A 13,806-nucleotide genomic window follows, 5' to 3' on the forward strand; every position below is an offset into this window, starting at 1 on the left:
CCATTTTTGTTCGTATTGAGGCCATAGAATACATATAATCACTCATCCTCTGTTAATGAACTTCAGCCTCTACTGAACTGATTCTGCCATCCTTAATAACTTATGTCATTTTTACCATCATCATGTTGTGAGTGTGTGTGTGTGTGTGTGTGTGTGTGTGTGTGTGTGTGTGTGTGTGTGTGTGTGTGTGTGTGTGTGTGTGTGTGTGTGTGTGTGTGTGTGTGTGTGTGTGTGTGTGTGCGTGTGTGTGTGTGTGCGCGTGTGTGTGTACTGGTCATCCAACATTAGTCACCAGTGTCCTTTGGCGTGTCCCTGCTAACAGATATGCATGTATGTGCAAGTGCTTTGTACTGTGTATGTGCAAGTGAAGTATATACATGTGCAAGTGAAGGGTAAATGCACTCGCTGTCCCTCCAGGGTAGGCCACGAAAATATTATTTTCTGACAAATCGTTCCAACGACAAACTGCAGATGTTTGAGCTAAATAAAATTAATCGTTTTAATCACTACACTGGCATTGTCCATTTTCAGGCTTATGCTAAGGTACATGAAGTCTCTGCACCCGCATACTCCTCAGTGACAGTCAAAGATGTATCATCACATGAACAAATAGTTAAGCCAGCATTTAGGCTATACTTTCCCACATGGATAATTGCAGTCAGATGCAAAACTACTTTGCTGCAAAGACAAATTGCACTCAGCTGCAACACGCTATGGTCGTGTTTGCGCCTGCATATGATTAGCTTAATATCTTTTGTCAATCAGATCTTAGAGCAGGGGGAAATAGTGGGTGCAATTGATGGTGGGTGCATAGCACTATCGGTGGGCGCAATCCATTCTTTATGAATTAAACCCTGAGTGTGTAAAAGATTCCATATGGGTCTATGCTTACACTCTCAGTTAAATTAAGACTAAGGATTTTACAGTGCACATTCTCCTCCCACTTCCATATAAACCAGAGCTCCTGGTTTTATCACTCTCACACAGATTGGACTGTGTGATGATGCATTGTGTTATCTGTGACATACAGACCAAGGCAGTGAAAAGGAGCCCTAGCAGTCTGGAAAGCCATAACCCCTTGATGGGCTGTCAATCAGTTCCAAATTGCCAACAGTTTGTAAGTTAAAGCCAAAGATAAAATGATATTGGTGTTTTGGGTTACTTTTTTGCTTTGTGTTTCTTTGTGTTTTCAGTGTTTAGGATGAGGGAACAACTAGTGGCTTCCAGGACTAATTGGCTTTACGTACTGTTGCCTGTTTGCAGTTCTAGTGGGTGCTATCTACTACTGTTTTTAATATTTTCAAAAGATCTTTAAAAAATGCAAAAAATATAGATTCATTGTTTGTTATGAAATCATGTATAAACGTTTGTTATGAAATCATGTATAATTCTTGGTACCGCCCCTGATCACCAGGTGGGGCTGATAGCCAACGTATCCACACAAGTTTGTAAAGATGTAATTTCCTGTTTCTTGTTTACACTTGGAAAAGACCACAAGGGTCGAAACTTCGTCGCTGTTTGCCATAAATAAAATGTTGGAGCATAAAAAAGTGAGTTGCGAGCCTCCGTCTTATTTTTCATGATTCTGTTTTTGCAGTTTGGCTCAGCACCAAGAAACGGAGGATGTGCATTATGTTTTCTTTGAATGCATAATTGATTCTTCATGAGTCACATGGCCATTTATCAGTATTGTGGATATTAGCTCATTTTGCTAATATTTTAATATATTGTAAAAATTAGGAATCATAAATATTGAATAATATATTAAATATTAAATAAAAATATGTTTTAATAATCGTCTTAATATCTTTTCCCAAATGGTATGTGATAACCTCAGTGATTTTATTGGGTCTCTGTGAGCCTGATGGAGGGAGAGATGTGTTGTATGTTCTGGTTCTGATCTCTGTGAGCCTGATGGAGGGAGAGATGTGTTGTATGTTCTGGTTCTCATCTCTTACATAATGGTGAGGAGACGAGGGCAAGATGCAACAGCAGACCAATCAGCTGACCAAATATGATGTTTGAATTAACTGCCACATGTCTCAGTTAATTAATTAATGTTTGATTAATGATATTAATCGAACATATCACTGTGCAGTGTGCACCGATTATTTATTTATTTTTAAATCCAAAAGTAGCAGATCTACAAGGTCACAACACGTTGCGATGCGACATGTTGTAAGCTTGTAGAGCAGCTATCTTTGGTATTTTTGTGTAAAAACAATGAGAATATTCGCATTGATTCATTGATATATTATGAATAAAGTAAAAAAATATCCCCAAAAATGTGCTTCTCGATTATTTTATTAATTGAAAAGGTAGTTGATTGAATAATCATTAAGAAGATAGTTGCAGGCTTGCAGTCTTCCCTATGTGCTTCTTAATAAGCAGTGCATGACACTAGCACTGCAAGAAAGAACAGGGTTTCCTCCCTGCTGGGTACATCAAGGGTCATTTCACTCATATTATATGTGTTATGTATTACCGTATAGCCTATAATACAGTGTAGCTCAATGGATAGAGCATGCCACTAACACTGCAGGGGTTAGGGAATACAAGTACGATTTCCTGTGCAGATTAACAGAGTTAAGACTGACTGAATAAATAGATTGCGTATGTGCAGTTCTATGTGTAGAGAATTGGAGGTTATGGTAACCTCCAGTTCTCCACACATAGAACTGCAAAACCACAAAACCTGGTTACCACTTCTGGTGTGGCTCAATGAGCAGCATGTGCCACTAGCAGGCCTTGCATAAACGCATCCACCTTATAATTTCACCTTTGACTGGTCTAATTTGAAATGTATTGTGTTTCCTATAGCATAGATGGTGTGGGGACTGTTTCCAAGCTGCTGCTGTGTTTATCCTACACATTTGCATTAGATCCAAACACTGAGCTTGGGTGAGAGTTCATTTACTTCAATCATAAATAATGGGATGTCACTATGCAATACACTTAGGTAAAACCTGCCTATAGAACCATGCATAGCTTTGGTTTCTGCTGTCCATTAAAATGTGGCATACCTAATGCATGGACACACATTATATAATTCATGTTTTCAACAGAATGTCAAGGAAATGATTAGGAAACAATGCACTTATTGTCATTGAATGCTGACAAACTGCCTGCCTGCCTGCCTGCCTCCACAGCAGGGCGTATACTGCGGATGGTGCTGGACAGGGTGGTTGTCTTGTCACTACCTGCACCTGCCATCATCTCAATACACACTGACAGGTGGTAGCTAGTACACAGCCAGTCAGTCATGCACTGCTACACAGTGGCTGCCTGCGTAGGAAGAAAACAGCTCTGCAACGCACACACAAAAAAAGTGCAGACGCTTAAATGCTAGACTGTAAATGAGCATGTCTGCACAATGGCCTTTTTAATCAATCGAATAATCAATTTGCGGTGGACGTTTGTAAGTGAATGTAGCCTAGCAGCTTTACACGGTCATTTTACCGTTCTAATAGAGGCCTGCTCTATATCTGCATGTGGCAGTCGCACTGTTTTCATGGATAGCCTGTTGTCGTGAAACCCTTTTAAGCAGCCGCGTCGGCTCAAGGGCATCGTGCACAATCCTGGATTAACGCTATAGGAGAATTCACTCTGCTAAGTGAATGAATGCCGTGTTTAGCTCATTGAGGAGCCTGACTTGTGGACGGTGCAATCATACAGGGAGGAAGGGATTTCTAGCCCATGATGATGTGGTTGGGATCGAGCTGCAACGCCGTGTGATATAGCCTGTAATGTAAATGATGTACCGCCGTTCCTCGACAATTTCCAGTCGCGGTGACATTCAGGAGCTACGGACGGGTATTTACTACGTCTTACTGCGGTGCCGCTCACAGAAAATTGCCGATCTAAAAGCTCACAAAGCGTCACCGTGCGACGTGTTGTGAGATTGTAGATCGGCTATTGTGGGACAGACATAACACGCAATAGTAGTTCTTTATAAATAAACAAACACATCAAATATATATGGATCATCATCTTACCCGGGCCGCCATCTTCGCTGTGTTGTTGAGTAGCTCAGAGACGTAGTTGCAGGGAGATTACAGAGCAGTGAATGAATGGAGGGCAGCAGCTGACAGACGGACAGACAGACGGGGTTTATAACCTGCGCAAGCTGCACGAGCACAACACACACACACACACACACACACACACACACACACACACACACATACGCCACGGATGCTGTGCCTCGATGCTGATTGGCAGATCCGAGAGGAAGCGTGCGAAACGGAACGTTATCCATTGGTTGGGTTCTTAAATGATGACACAGACACCTCCCCGTCCCCTCGTGCATGCGGAACCACGCACGTGTCAGCTGCCTGCGATTGATGAATATTATTATGAGGCAATGGGGGACAAAAGTAAAAACCTGTACTAGTGATATCATGGCCTTGTTGGTCACAGTGAAAGTCGACTTTTGTACCACACGTCAGACATTGACAGTTGAAAGTGCTTTCCTTGGTGTTTATCGTTTAATCTCTGATGTTGCCCTGTTGATTACTGTTATTGTTCTTCTGCATGCTACATTTAACTGGTATGACTGATTGTACATCATTACAACTGAACGAAATAAAATAAAACTAGAAAAGGTGCTCCTCGGAGAAAAGGCCTAATAGAAACTTAACAAGCAATTGTATTCTACTTCCACGACCATAATAGCCACTACACAAATCATGTTACACGCAGCTGTAGCTACAAGAGATTTGGATTCTATCTGCGGACATGAATGATAGACGGGTTGATGTGGGATAAGAGTGGTTCTGTGTGGCCATGTTCTTGCTAAACAGCAGCACGCGGCTGCGCTGTTGAATCAGCACCATGGACAGCGCCCACTTCTCTGCCACAGAGAGGTGGGCGCTGTCCAGTGGTGGAAAAAGTACTCACATTTTTTACTTAAGTAAAAGTACCACTACTGCAATATAGAAATACTCTGTTACAAGTAAAAGTCCAGAATTCAAAATTTACTTGAGTAAAAGTACAAAAGTATTGGCATCAAAATGTACTTAAAGTACTCAAAAGTACTAAAATATTTGAAAATAGCAGATCTACAAGCTCACAAGGCATAGCGATGCAACGCGTTGTGAGCTTGTAGATCGGCTATTTTCAAATAGCCTAGGTATAAAATAGGGCAAAAGTGGTTAATGTATGTTTCATAATATCATAATTTATATCTGAAAAGTAACTAACTAAAGTTTTAAAATAATTGTAGTGGAGTAAAAGTACAATATTTGCCTCTGAGATGTAGTGGAGTAGAAGTAAAAGTATTGGAAATTAGTAATACTCAAGTACAAATACCTAAAAATTGTACTTAAGTACAGTACTTAAAGGAGAATTTTGGACTAAGGTTCTCTTACCTTTTCTATGATGTTATGATATCTTAGGATGAATGGTACAGTAGAAAAATGTCATAACTAAATAAATATGCAATCTAACGCAAGGCCTATCTGCGCACGTTTTAAGCTGTGGCGGACCTGGGATGGAGTTATGATTTTTTTCTACTGTACCATTCATCCTAAGATATCATAACATCATAGAAAAGGTAAGAAAACCTTAGTCCAAAATTCTCCTTTAAGTAAATGTACTTACTTTCCACCACTGGCGTTGTCCATGGTGGTAAGTGAGGGGGGGGGCTGTCCTCTATGTCTGAACACCCTCGCACAATCAGTGGTGTTCTTTCTACACAGTAAACTCCTGTAAAACGTTCATTTGCAAATGAATACTGATGCTTTGACTGTCCATTGACAGCTTTTGTATTCGATAAACACATGTTTAGTTAGGCTGTAAATTGCAGAATTGTTGTGATCAGAATAATGATTCTGATCGTGTTCCAGTGAGGACGTCAATAATCAATAATGAGTTCGACCTGGATCAGTACACTTCTGCAATGCAAAGTGCCACCAAATAGGTGCATTGCAGCAATGCTTATTAGAGGAAGGAGAGATGGAAGTGAGATATTGTTCACTCCTTTCAAAAGGCTTAAAAAAACACCCTATGGTTTATTGGGTGTTTATAGGTTGTAAAGCATAATTACATCCACACAGCATGCCTCTGTCAGACCAACAATGGGCAAAAGCTGGCATGGTTTAAAACACTCAAAGAGAAAATAGAAATACAACAATAATATTGTCATAAAACAGTAAGGTGTAATTATGGTTTTACATTTTCTCCCTAGGTGTATTTTATTGTGTGTGTTTATTGTATAGCCTACATACAAAAATATTCGAACACAACATATGTGTAAGCAAAGCAAAGCAAAGTTTGTTGTTTACCCAGGGTGTCGGACTAAGCACGAAGCTTGTTTCCAGCCGGACCCTGCATGGAAGCCTTGCTCAAGGGCTATTCAGCGGTGATTCATGATTGATGTAATGAATTGGGGAATCGAACTAGGGACCTTCCGGTATCAAGGCCGCCCCTCTAACCACTAGGCCACCGCTGCCACTTAGTGTAATGTGTTCACAGTTTCATATAGCCTATACTGCAAGTTTTAAACCCTTAAAGCATGTTTACTTAAACCATGTTGCTAATCTGTCCCTAGCCCTCCTTGATTTGAGTATGCGTTGGAGGGTTGGGCGTACAAATTCTTGCTTTATCATCTAACACCTCCAAAGCTATTGCTAAACAACTCTCTACTGCCTTGCAATGGTCAGAGTGGGTACTACTAGTGGATAAAGCATACAAGACTAGCTTACTGTGTAAAGGATAATTTTTTTTCCAGCCTTCAGAGTGTCTTTGAGACAGGTTTTGTTTTTTAAATAATAATGAATAAATATAAGCCATATGAAAAAACGTATTCATTTAAAATCTGCTGTATATTGAATCATTATAGTAATCCTTAGTGAGGTTTTGGGTCATGCCATATTCCCTATTTTCACTAAGCTGTATTTACATTTACGTAATGAAATAATGTGTCCTGCTCCGGATGACATCACAGGATGGGCCAATCAGAATGCTTGTCTCAGAAACAGTGATAGAGAAAAAACACACACAAAAGCAACATGCTTGCAAATATTTTTATATAAAGAAACTGTAACAGTTGATCAAATTCTTCTCACTTCTCACATACATAGTCATACACCCATAGAGTCACAGGCTGCAGCATCAGTACTCTACTGTAACACTATAGTGGCCTAGACTTTTGTTCAACAAAGTTATTAACTTTTTTTTTTACACGATATGATCCACAAATGAAAAGGAAGGAAAATTGAAATAACCCCATTGTCACCATCGTCATAAGCTTCATCATATGTTACACAATATTTTTTGTCTTGTATGTGTTTGCAAGATAAGATATGGCACGTAGTTTATGCACTGTTCAAAGACAGGAACATGAGAGATGGGAGGGGTTGAGTGGAGTTTGAGTTCCGACCCTCCAAAAATCCCTCAGAGAGCAAACCGCACTGGTACGAGAATCACTGAGTTCTGTTTTGAAGACTGACGTTTCCTGTCCTTACTTCCTTGACTCCTGTCCTTTTTCGTATGGTCCCTGCACAGCTGGTAGCTGCATGGACTGCTTCAATAAGTGTGGTGTCATCCAGGTATCATTCAACATTGAATAGCTTAAGTAGGTACTCCTATGTATCCGTACAAGAGATGTAACAATAAAGAAACCATGAACCTTAGAATATCAAAAAGGATGTGTGTGTGTGTGTGTGTGTGTGTGTGTGTGTGTGTGTGTGTGTGTGTGTGTGTGTGTGTGTGTGTGTGTGTGTGTGTGTGTGTGTGTGTGTGTGTGTGTGTGTGTGTGTGTGTGTGTGTGTGTACTCACAGAAGTTGACAAATAACAGACAGGAAAAGATTGTCCCCGTCCAATTATCCACTGCTCCAAATGGGTGGTTGCATTTCAACTTATTCAATTAGATAAAACTGCTACCATTCAGACCAACCCAAATCAGATGCAGTAAACATTGAGTGGTTATAGGCATTTTGTTTGTTATAGCTTTTCTTTACAGTAAGTAGACTCTGGTTTAATCCATAAGATTTGAATAGATGAAAACAATTACAATTCCAGCTAAAACAGCACAGCTAAAACAGACACCACTGTTTTTGATAATTTTTTCACTTGTTGAGCATTGATTCATGCTTAACATTGCATGAAATTCAGACAATTGGAAAGAAAATGGCTGTGAGTTACTGTGATGTTGCGACAAAAGTCTTGTGCATGTTAATTTCAACAGTACTGCTCTTGTATTTTTTTTTGTCTATTGAAATCCTATGATATGACCAAATCTGATTTAGCTACCACTCATAAACTGGATAAAACCAAATGCAACAAAGAATACCCATGTTTTGATTATTCAGTAATCACCCTGTGGTACATTGTAAATGCTACTTGTGGACTGTTTGACCATTGATAACAGCACAGAGAAAGAGCATGTAAACAGGTTTGGCTGCAATTGGAATTCATTCTTCATGTGCATATTTGTCTTTTGAGGTCTGGCTCTGGTTTCAAGGCTACATTTTTTTTACAGTGCAGTACCTACTGCAGCCCAGTCAGTCATCATACATAAACGGCATTCATATGCCATCCATCCTGACCATCCATTTTAACATGTCAGTTCATTCTGTCATCGTCTCTGACATGTAAAATAAGAACATCCTGAAGAGGTTATGCATTTGCTTAAATGTCTTTCTTGTTCAGCACAGTCAGTAGTATTGGCTCCTTTGTTCCATTTTGTTGTTTTCTATATTATTATTATTATTATTTTTTTTTCTTGATATGGCACAAAACCCTGTCCCACTGAGGAGGCCGGATTTTCCAATCTCGTACCCAGAGCGTCCGGCAGCAGAATGGGGAAGATCTGGGCACTTTGAGGGGTGACTAAGGCAGCCTCAACGCAGATAGCCTACAAGGTTTTCAGATTTTTGTAATTGGCCAATCACAAGAGGCAAAAGTGTCATTATAACCCCTTATACCCTATATGGTTGTCCCTCAGGGCTTTTTCTGTTCTCGCTCTACATTAAATATCTTCACTGAAAATAGCAGATCTACAAGCTGACAACGCGTTGCACGCGATGCATTGTAAGCTTGTAGATCTGCTATTTTCTGCGAAGGTTTTCCCTCAGAATACGGATCCTGGGGTTTAAGTGGAAATGGGATCCACCGGGTTCCGGGTTCCACTTCATTCCATGACTTGACTTCTGCTTAGTCACCCCTCAGAATGCAATGTCGGCAGGACGGGATATTTTCTCAAACTTGACAATGGTTAAAGGTGGACTGAGAGATGTGACATCACAGATTGGCATACAGGAAGGCAAGGAAGGCTTCAACTATGCTCCTTTGAATGTTCCCTCATCAGACATTCCTTGTGCGAGACAGGCAGTGAAATAGCAGCAGTGCCTGCAGGATCTGGCCTGACTGTTTTTGGCCATGTTTCTGATGTCACATCACTGACTCCAGCTTCAAGTAAGTTCAGCAGACTGGCTTCGGCTCCGTCTTGTTTACAGTGTGTGGTGTGGTGTGCCCAACACAAAGCTGCATGCTAGAAAAAACCTATAGAAGCACACATGCACGTCAACACAACTCATTTGAATAATTAGGCCGTTGAATCGTCTGGACCTGTCAGACAGTCCCTAATAAGGAAGGACCGGATCAGACCAGACTAAACGCGTTTGAACGAGCTTGGACTGATTTAGGCCAAGTTTTTGGATCAGACGGATAAAGAAGAGAGAATCTGTTTTCTCATTCAGTCCTCTGGTGTAAAAGTAAAGAGGTGGGAAGGGCTGGAGAGGTGACACAATGCCACTTTGGACAAAAGCCCTGCAGTCTCTTGAGTGAAGTTGATAGTAACTTCAAGGTGCCATGTTTAATATGATGGAAGAAAGAATCTGATGTTCACCTGTGGCACCTACTCCTCGTGCGTGCCCTCTCGTACATTGCACTTCATAAGCTCAAACGCCTATAATATATAGAATTTATTTATACTTATTTCCTGACTTGGGCTTCTGTTTGCCAGGAGAGATTGTGTTGTGTAGCCTCCCAGGCCCAATGTACATCTCAATGCCACTTGCCAGTGTGGAAATAACACACAAAGTGAACGCAAACGTGTTTTAAAACTGAAATGAACTCATGTGTGACAGTGTGCATTCTCTGTGACATTGCAAACCATAGCGTGCAGACATTTTGCCTGGGTTTGTAATAGTTTTCTGCCTCAATTTAATTCCAAAACAAAATCCCTCTCCTTATCATCTCTCTCTTACTTGAACTGCTCTATCTTTCTGCCTCACGTAGGATATGAAAAGCCGCCTCTTATGTTTACCCATAGTCTGATAATGGAACAGCACCAATGTGGACTGTTGGACAAAGTGCAGAGGGGGTGAGGGGACAAAAGAATGAAGGATTTCCCCACTGAAGCATGGGTTCAGTATTGCATTTCTTCCCAAGTAAACAAAAGAAAATAGTTTGCTTAACAAAACTGTTAAACAGTGTCAAACACTAAACATTGATGAATTGATTTCAATTTCATAGTCTAAGAATAGAAGAAAATGAGGGTTCCAATTCCTTTTCTTTCAGTGTTTTTCAAGTCTCAAGTCTCAATAGTGGTGCACCCCCATAACCAGTGTATGAGTTCGGTTTTGGATAAGGGATTAGGGTAAAGTGGATTTGGCAATATGTTAGGTGATCGATGTGCAGACTTTGCTACACACAGACATACAAAGTGATCTAATGCAACATGGTTATCGTATTTGATATGATTCTGCCACCCTGATGTCTCTGTGGCAAAATAGATGTCTCTGTCCTCTCACAGACTGGTTCTTTGTTTGCCTCTTCTGTTTTCTTTACTTCCTGTGTCTTTATAATATTTCCTATATTTTCCACAAATATATACATGAGCAGCTTACAGCGGTGTCATCTGGCATTTAGACTCACCTTTGGTTGCTTTCGTATTGTATGATAAAGAATTCAGAACAGGTCAGAGTGAAGCACGACGTATTGCCCTGAGGCAAACACTTAAACAATTAGGCTCACGTCTATTTCAATGAATCTTATTAGCAGCCTCATTTTATAAGCCCTATGGGCTGGGCAGCTGATATCAACAAGGAATCTAATCTAGCCTGAATTGTCAAGAAATCTAATAATCATGTGTACTTGTCCTCAATGTATTATTATCCCCTAATGAGCCAAGTGGGGGCTAGGTGTTTGGCAACACCAAGTGTTCTCATGGTTATGGGAATCTAATCAGGTTCTTATCAGCTCAGATAAGGTGGCTGAAGGTTTGGCTGTACACCAAACCAAAGATCTGATTTGGCTCTGGTCTGTGGTTTTAAAAATGCTCTAAATCCCATCCCATGTGTAGTTGCTGCCTGCGGGCAATGCATGGGAGATCATGAGCTGTCTTTGCCTGTTAAGCCATTGTCACCTAAGTGCTTCTTCTTTATAAAACCCAAATATTGTAAGTGCTATGTTCTAATTACAACCACTTCCAATTCATTGACATTATTTTGTTGTTATCGTTTATTGTAGGGGCGGGCTGGTATCCCTCTACTCTATCTCTCTCAACTATCCTATCGAAATAAAGCAACAACAAGAAATTGTGTAGTGTAATAAAGGCCAGACAGCACCACTGCTTAACTGTAGTTCTACACTCCATCCGTTCTACACTCATTTTACTCATTTACATCTCTCCATCCCTCCACCCTCTCTACCTTTCCGTCATCCATTCACCTCCACCATCCCCTCCACCCTTCCACGAACAACCCCCACCCGCCCTTCCGCCCACTAAACCCGCCTCCCACCACTCTCAACTTCCTATCGGTCCAGGCCAATGAGAAGACGGGTCTTCTCCTCCTCCTTCTTGCTCTCGTTCTTCAGGTCGGCGAACACCTGGGTGAAGTAGTGTGGATCGGTGTTGATCTGCAGCATCTTGCCGCTCATGCGGTTGATGATCTCCAGGCAGCGGTCCCAGAATGCCTCTTTCTCAGCCTCCACTAGGAAGGGCTTCAGCGGGTAGGAGATCTCGTTGCCCATGTAGGAGTACGAAAGGTAGAGGCAGGTGAGGAGCGAGGCCTGCAGCTCGCGCTCCGAGGCCACCTCGGATGAGACCACGTCGCGGCACAGCATGTAGAGGAAGACCACGTTGGCCGGTGTGATGAAGCCCTGGTCCTGCCAGCCCTGCAGCAGGAGGGAGCGGTCCACGCTGCGGAGCCACAGCACCGGGTCGGTGGGCGATAGGCGCTTGAGACGATAGCAACGGCGGCACAGGAACTCGCCCAGGCTGCGCATCAGCTCACTGGTCGATGCCTGGATGGGAGGATGTGGGGAGAGATAGGGAAGGTAAAACGGAGGGGGGGGGGTGGGGGGTGAAAGGGACATAGGGGAGAAGAAGGAGGAGGCAAGATGAATGTGGTGAGAACATGATGCAACGTAAGTGAGGTTAATGTCAGACAATGTAAGGAAGGAGAAGAGGGAGGAAGGTGGGGAGGGGTCGAACGATTTAATTCATTTATTATTTTGTGAACTAAATGGTGGCTAATAAGGTTGCTAGGGTTCTATCAGATCCTGTGTTTTCACCATTAATTCCACAATAATAACACCACTCTATGATAGAATGTGTTTAGATCAATAGGTGTTGCAGCAATCACTTCAGGGTAAGAACACTATCAGCGATGCTCAGGTTGAGTGTGAAAGAGGAATGCAGGGTCCAGGCACTAGCAAATTTTGTCTAAAGTATGCATCTCGGCTCTAATGATTTCTCTTGTGGGCTGTGAGGGCTATTGCTCAGCTATTGTTCCTTTTATACACTTTTGGTTGGTCGATGTTCATATTGGATTGGAGGAAGGCAGCCCATGTTTAGGCACGGCAGTGGAGGATACACCATAATCAATTACGACCAGTGCGCTTATAAGACCAAACACATAATTTAAAGACAACAATTAATACCAAAAGAAACAGAAAATGTTATAGACTGCATGATGTGTTTTTTTTTACCACCACATTACCTGGACAATGACGCGTTTAGGTGTGCCGGCCGTGTTGGACGGCTGGAGCCCGGAGCCTGTCAGGGAGTTCTTTTTTCCCACTGCGACTGTTGCTACGTTGGCCAGGGTCTTGGAGGTGGGCAGGTGGGAGGAGGTAGTGGTGGTGTTTCCATTGACCAAAGAGTGGTGCTCCTGGGTGGCGGAGGTGTAGGACGAGAGGTTGGCACAGGACTGGGACTTCTTCAGCTTCAGGCTGTCGGAGGAGGCCGTGGCGGCGGACGTAGCCGTAACCACATGTCCATCCTGTGGGCTCCCCTTGCCTCCTGCGTCTCCTCCCTCTGACGGAAGCTTCTTGGAGCCCTTCCTCTTGGCCGACACAGCTACGATGCGCTTCCATGGCAAAACACTGATGATGGACGGGCGCTTGAGGCCCTTGGCGGCGGCGGCTGTGGCGGTAGCACTGTCCTTGGCGTTCTTGCTGTTCTGGACAGCTGTGTAGTGTCCCACGGTGGCCGGGCCGTCCTCAAACAAGGCCGCCTTGCGGTAGCTGGGTGACAGAGAGAGCACTGTACCCATGATGCCCCGGTGGTGTGTGCGTTCGGGGAGGAAGGGTGGGATGGAGAAAGGATGGGTGGAGCTGGGGGGGCGCAGATGGTAGTGGCTCTTTATTTATTACAAGCAAAGAGTGTTTGAGGAAAACACTCAAGCCTAACCTGTGAGAAAATAAGTAAGAGGGTTAGATTTAACACAACACGAGAAGTCAGAATAGAATAGAACCTTTGCCTTTTAATTGAAACTACAGAATATCTTCACATTCAGAGATGTATCAAATGCAACTGGGATAGATCGCAGCCAACTTATTTATTTGTCATTTAA

General features: G+C 42.4%; 1 protein-coding gene across 1 annotated transcript; it reads right to left on the reverse strand.

Moving 5' to 3' along the window:
* Positions 1–11,761: 11,761 nt before the first annotated feature.
* On the reverse strand, positions 11,762–13,506 carry LOC311055422 (cyclin-dependent kinase 5 activator 1-like; the record flags this gene model as incomplete). The annotated part of the gene is made up of 2 exons (XM_084071614.1): positions 11,762–12,253; positions 12,952–13,506. 2 exons carry the CDS (start codon positions 13,504–13,506, stop codon positions 11,762–11,764), a joined length of 1,047 nt encoding a protein of 348 aa, XP_083927740.1.
* Between the last annotated feature and the right edge of the window lie 300 nt (positions 13,507–13,806).

Source organism: Gymnoscopelus microlampas (genome assembly GCF_963454915.1).
Source record: "Gymnoscopelus microlampas genome assembly, chromosome: 11".
Lineage (NCBI taxonomy): Eukaryota > Metazoa > Chordata > Actinopteri > Myctophiformes > Myctophidae > Gymnoscopelus > Gymnoscopelus microlampas.